The sequence below is a fragment of the Ictalurus punctatus genome, chromosome 2, assembly GCF_001660625.3.
Source record: "Ictalurus punctatus breed USDA103 chromosome 2, Coco_2.0, whole genome shotgun sequence".
Taxonomy (NCBI): domain Eukaryota; kingdom Metazoa; phylum Chordata; class Actinopteri; order Siluriformes; family Ictaluridae; genus Ictalurus; species Ictalurus punctatus.
Genome location: NC_030417.2, coordinates 39,723,297 through 39,729,502, shown reverse-complemented (window position 1 = coordinate 39,729,502; position 6,206 = coordinate 39,723,297). Strand labels below are relative to the sequence as shown.

Below are 6,206 nucleotides of genomic sequence, written 5' to 3'. Positions count from 1 at the left end.
CAAATGTGAACATTTTGACCCAAATAATTATTTAAACCTCGCGCTTTTTAGATTCAGGGTGATGTTTAAAGGTGCAGTTTGCAAAATAAATAAAAGTGTTTACAGACCTGTAAGTATAACAGCTTCAAACGCTGTTTACAATTATCCAGCCTGTAAATTAGCCCCGCCCTTTTGTCTTAAAGGTAAACTCAGCAGGTGTTTGCTGATTGGACAGAAAATGAAAATGACGTGTCATTGTAATTCACCTCTCAGACAGCAGAGGGCTCGGAGCGTTACGCGCAGCACCTTTAAAAGCCTGACTGCTTCATAGGACTCACAGCTAGGTTTAATGATGAAAACTGCAGGAAGTGCTGCGTGGAGTGAAACAGGTGATGAGTTCAGGATCTGTAACGGCCCGGTTACTTCTGGAACACGCTGTAGTGCGTAGAATTAAAACACAGGAATTGTGTTTAAAAAAAACAAAACAGGATTTTGGTTTTATTTGATTTGGATTTCACAGAGAAATGTTTCACCAGTACACGATGACCAAACCGTGTCTCCTTCCACCTTCCTGATCTGCTTCTGACCTTCTCTATACCATCTCTCTCCCTCTGAGTGCTCTCTCTACAGGTGTGTGAGACGGCCGGCAGCTGTGTTTATTGTGTGTGTTCGGTGTGTAACAGCTCAGTTCAGGCGCTCGGCCCGTTCTTCAGTGCGTAACTCTGGTGCGTTAACGAACACAAACTGATTCCCGAGTGCGGCTGATCCTGGTCCCTGGTCCTGACTGTGATCCTTGATCCCTGACCCTGAGGTCCTCCCGAGCTTCTGGGTTTGGGTGGAGAGTGTAGACATAGTGTACACGTGTCTCACAACAACCTCTGCTGTTAATGCTGTCAGCCCCTCCCCAATCATACCTCAAAATTTTTTAAGCTCCTGCATTATTTCAGCACCCCCTGGTGTTTCGGAGGCTTTAAAACATCTTCTGTTTGCCAGACCCACCAACCCTCTGGATTGTCCTTCTTACAAATCTAACGTCTGACGTCCCTCATGGAAAACGTCAAATGTTTCTACATGGCCGACGTTCTCACTGATCTGCTGCTCAAACTGTTCGTAATCACTTTTTTGAAGGTTGTGTCCCTAATAAATCTATTGAACTGATGTAAGCTGTATTACGTGTGTAATGAGGAGGGTGTGCGTGTGTGTGTGTGTGTGTGTGTGTGTGTGTGTGTGTGTGTAACTGTTCTCTTGGTGTACTCGTACTATAAATGCAGGAAGGTGGGCAGGTCTGCTTCGACGTTTCTCTTTTTAGCCGCCTGATCGTGTGATGTCATCGCGCAGCTTCCAGACAGGAACGCTGGGAAGGATCTGCATTTCCTGATTATTTCTTGTGTACATACATATAAAGCACTCGGAGTAGTTTGAATGCGGTGCTCTGTGTCGTTTATCAGTCACTGAATGTAAATGTTTTAAATTAACTTTACAGACTGAAACGCAGCACTAAAACAGCACGGGAGTGGGAGGAGTCAGTGGATAATGAGGTCACATGATTCGGTAGAATGTCCTGCCTGTTTGATGGATGGTTTTATCCAACGATACCTCTTTTTTTTTTGTTAAAATTGTAGTAGTGTTATTTTTAATATCGTCTCTATCACAAACGCTGTGGCATCTCATCTACACAGAACCATCAACCACACTCGGGGGTGTGTGTGTGTGTGTGTGTGTGTGTACGAACCCAGTTTTTAGTGAGTAAAATGTGTGTGACTAAATAAATACAATCTGTTTCAGGTAAACTGAAATTCCCTCCCAACAGCCTGACGCTTTTTGACCCCTGACCTTTAGCCCTGCCCCTAATGATCTAACCCCTCCCACCCGTTAATATAAAAGGTAACGGTTGTTTCTTTTCATTGTGGAATGAAATTCCAATCCCTCCCTCTGTACATTTAAAGCTTTGACCCCCGACGCTGTTTTCTTCAGATCGGATCGGATCGGATCAGATCAGAGCTCGTCGTGTTTCCTCGTCAGATCTTCTCCGTAATTGGTGGCTTGGCTCCCGACAAACATGTTCCAGTTATCCAGAATCTCCTTCTTGGATATTTTGTTGTCCTGAGTGAGCGTTGATTTGAAGGTCCATTGGTTAAATAATGAGGAGAATGAAATGAACAGGTGAAAGAATGGAGGGATGAGGAGAGAGGAAGAGAATGAATTACTTGGTTTGGTGTCAATTAAAGACTTGATTAGAGCCGTGCATTAATTATATGAATCGGCCGAGTTTATTTGAGGTAGTGTTGGTTGTATTAGCAGGTACTCACGTTGTTCTTGTCCGTCTCATGGATCAGATGTTTGGCCTCGTTGTCGGTGTGATCGACGTCGTTCGGCAGGATCCAATGAGCAACTTCGTCAGCGTCAAGGAAACCGTCCTAAAGAGATTCAACTTCATTACATCTGTACGGTGAAAGACTATTTTATGAATTTGGCCATGTTGAAGTTTATAAAACAAGTACACGGGCCACGCCTCCTGCACCGAACCCTGACAGGTACACGGGCCACGCCTCCTGCACCGAACCCTGACAGGTACACGGGCTATATGTTCTTGAACCAGTTGTTTACACGCTTCATTGTGAGTTTCCTCCTGGTGAAGGTGATGATACACACCTTGTTGGCGTCTCTGTACTCGGAGAAGTGTTTCCTCTCCGTGGCCACCCACTCGGGTTCACTCTCGCCCTCCTCAGGTGTGAACATGTCACCTACAGGACACACAGCGCCACGTTACACACTCAGTCTGGTTTTTACGTGACGCGCATCACGTTTATTTTCCCACACGCTGTTCTGGATCGTTTGCGTGCGAACTCACCGATGTACTCCTCTAAATTGATCTTGCCGTCTCCGTTCTTGTCGATGTCCTCCATCGTTTCCTGTCGGGACAGAACGAATAAACATCGTAAGAGGATGACGACGTGCTACCCGTTAGTGGACATCGGCGATGAACAGACTGCGGTTGCTATGGTAACGTGCTTCTACACGACACACTACCTGCACCACAAGGCCCTTCATGTAGTCGAACTCCTCCGGGTGGAGGAACGCGGTGAACTCCTCCCTCGTCGCGATGCCGTCTCCGTCTTTATCCGCCATCTTGAACCTCCGCTGGTCTCGGGCGTGCATGGCTTTGTACGATTCTCTGTCTTCCAAATCCTCAGACTCATCGTCTAGGGTGAAGCGAAAAGGTTCTACATCAGTGCATCGCGACTCAGAAGCACGTATACAAACTCACAATGATCGGTCGTTTAGATGATCCTCACCCAGGTAAGTTCCGTAGGTGGTGTTCTTGTACTCGATCCAGGAGATCTTCCCGTCCTTGTTCTGGTCGTACTCTTTCCAGTTCTTGTCCACGTTCTCCTCGATGTACCTCCTCTGCCTGTGTTTGATCCAGTAGTGCAGCTCGGCGTGGCTAACGAAGCCGTCCTTATCCGTGTCGATGCGTTCTACGATTTTCCTGAAAGAGGGAGATTAAAGAGTTACTGACGCACAGCGGAAACAGGGAGAACGTTCTAGAATAAAGTCGTTGTATGGACTGCTCTGTACCCGAGTCTGGCTTTGCTCTCCTCAGGGGTCAGCTGGTCGAATGTCTTGGCTTCCTCTTTGCCCAGGAAGGCGTCGTGGTCGTACTGGTAGCCTTGAGTGTCGTGGTGGGCGTGGTCGCTCAGATCACGCTGGTGGTGTACGCGTTTCTCCTGAGGAGGCACGGCGAGGCCGAGCGCCAAAACCACCGCAAGGATAAACAGCTGCATTTCCTATAGAGAGACACTGACATGATGTAATGCTGTTTTCACTTGAGTGCAAAAGTTTGTACACCCCACCAATTACCATAGATAACACTCCTCTATTTTCATGAGCATCAACAAAAATTCCCATGAAGGGGCATCGAAAAATGCGACAATAATAATCCAGTACATTAGCCCCAAGAAAGAAGATAGTTTAATAAATAAATGTCAAATTTACAACAAAAGGATGAGAAGATTTAAGAGCTGTTTAGAAGAGATGAAAGCGGTTATTAAAGTGAACATACAAGTGAAGAGAAACTTTTAAACCGGTATAAATTCTTCTTTTTTTTTTTTTTTTTACATAAAAAAATCAATTTTTCTTACTTGTACAACCTAACACGTTGTCTTGTTTCTATAAACCAGACATTTTCCATGTGCTAACGTTATCCTGAGGGGGCATTTACATTTGCACTCATTAAAAAAACCTTTAATTATAGAATTTGACCTTGATTTTTTTCCTCCCAGTGAAACCTTTTAAAATGACATTTACTGACTGATTAATGTACGCATAGAACTGTAGTAATACAGAAGTCTCAGTTTGAGCAACCAGAACAGGGAAAAACATACAGTACATTAATTACATTTAATTACATTTAATTACATTTAATTTAATTTCGGCACCAATATGAAAAGAAATGAATGAAGGTGAAATAAACCACATCTTACCCCATGCCTTCAGCACACACACATTTCTTCATTATTTCAGTGTAAACCAGTGCAAATGTGTTTACTGTGTTTTAATTAAGATTAATATTCAAATGAAATGAAATCATCAAGTTGCTCAAAAACTTTTCACTCAAACTAAGCTGCACAAGCACAGTGAATGTTTATCTGTGTGCAAATTAATAACTCTGTTCATCATATTTTCCTAAAAAATAATAATAATAAAACGAACTTACCCCAAGTCCTGAGTGTTTATCTCTCTCTCCTGCACGCGCTATATATATTTATCTCTATTTCTCTCTCTTCGCCACGGATTCAGTCGCGTTGGCACTCTGCCTCTTTAAATCGCGCGCAGGAGGGGGCGGGTCCAGATTTTACACGCCACTCCCAAAATCCCGCACTGATACCCCATGTGACCAATCACAGATCAGCAGTGGGCGGTCCTGTTCGAAATCGTGAACGCGACTGGCTACGAGACGCCACGTTGACACGCGAACGCGCATCTGAAACTGGAAGCGGCGCAAGTGCAGGGGACGTGCGCGCGTGTGTGTGCGTGCGTGTGTGTGTGGATGCGCGCGCGCATCCGTGAAGGACCCCTCCGTGGGGTAGCTCTGGTGTTCGCCTGACTTAAATTCCTCCACCCGTTAGCGTGCACTAGTGAGTGTAGATGTGAAATGTTAAGGCGAAGTCCTGTGAATATTATTTAAGGGAATAACTCGTTATGAGAACGAAGTTATATATCATTTAAAATATAAAGATTTATAGACAGGTGATTTGTGTAGAAGTGAGTGCACACAGTGCAGTGCCTGCTAGTGATGTTAGCTGCTATTACTGCAGCTTTATTGGCATTAATTGTAGTTAAGAGTTGTATTAACTACACATACAGCCAGTTTAATTACACTTCTCCTGCTGGACTGTAAACATTCTTACAGCAGCTGTCTGTCAACTGTCACTGAGTCATTTCCCTGAGAATTACACATGCAATAAACACAGTATTCATGTCTGAGGAAGCTAACACAGTGGTATTGGCTTATATCCATATAACACTATAGTTTTTAAAGGTTTGGACCATGTTCTTATGCAGTTATTAGTCTGCACAATGCGCAATACATTTTTGTAAACGGAAAATAGAGAAGATAAATGTTGCGTAGCTGCGCAAGGGTTTGATTTGCGCTGCAGCCCCGTGTGTGTGGAGTTTGCATGTTCTCCACATGCTTTGGGGGTTTCCCCCGGGTTCTCCGGTTTCCTCTCCCAGTCCAATGACAGGCTGACTGGAATGTCTGTAGAGTATAAACGTGAGTGTGATTGTGCCCTGCGATGGATTGCTACCCATCCAGGGTGTTTCCCGCCTTGTGCCCCATGCCCCCTGCGATAGGCTCCAGGTTCCCCGCGACCAGAACATGGATGGATGGATTATGTTAGTAGGGTTCTTATATTTTATTACGCTTTAATAATGTTACCTTCTCTAAGGTGACCTAGTCTCTGTAGGTGCATCATTGTTGGTTAAGACATGGAGATGTTTGGAACGTTGGTGTTGAAGTAGTGAAGAAGTATTGTTAGAATATGACAGATATTAGTCACATATTATATTATACATTATACATTATACATTGCACCTTATTTGGACTATCAAGGTGGATATGCTCCCATACTTGTGATCTAGGTCTTTTTTTTTTTTCCTTTTTCAATAGTATCTCAACTCTATCCAGTCCCTAATCAAAAACTTGTACTGTCACGCTGTCACTG

General features: G+C 44.2%; 1 protein-coding gene across 4 annotated transcripts in view; it reads right to left on the bottom strand.

Moving 5' to 3' along the window:
• The window catches only part of rcn3 (reticulocalbin 3, EF-hand calcium binding domain), a 5,627-nt gene extending 779 nt beyond the window's left edge, over positions 1–4,848 (bottom strand). The window contains exons 1-8 of one of the 4 annotated variants that reach the window (XM_047159282.2): positions 4,697–4,848; positions 3,559–3,767; positions 3,276–3,469; positions 3,010–3,182; positions 2,831–2,891; positions 2,632–2,723; positions 2,289–2,396; positions 246–414 (exon numbers count right to left, since the gene is read on the bottom strand). In XM_047159282.2, the coding sequence (XP_047015238.1) occupies positions 246–414; positions 2,289–2,396; positions 2,632–2,723; positions 2,831–2,891; positions 3,010–3,182; positions 3,276–3,469; positions 3,559–3,764 (1,003 nt within the window). In that variant the 5' untranslated portion in view covers positions 3,765–3,767; positions 4,697–4,848. 4 annotated transcript variants of the gene reach the window in all.
• Positions 4,849–6,206: the final 1,358 nt, after the last annotated feature.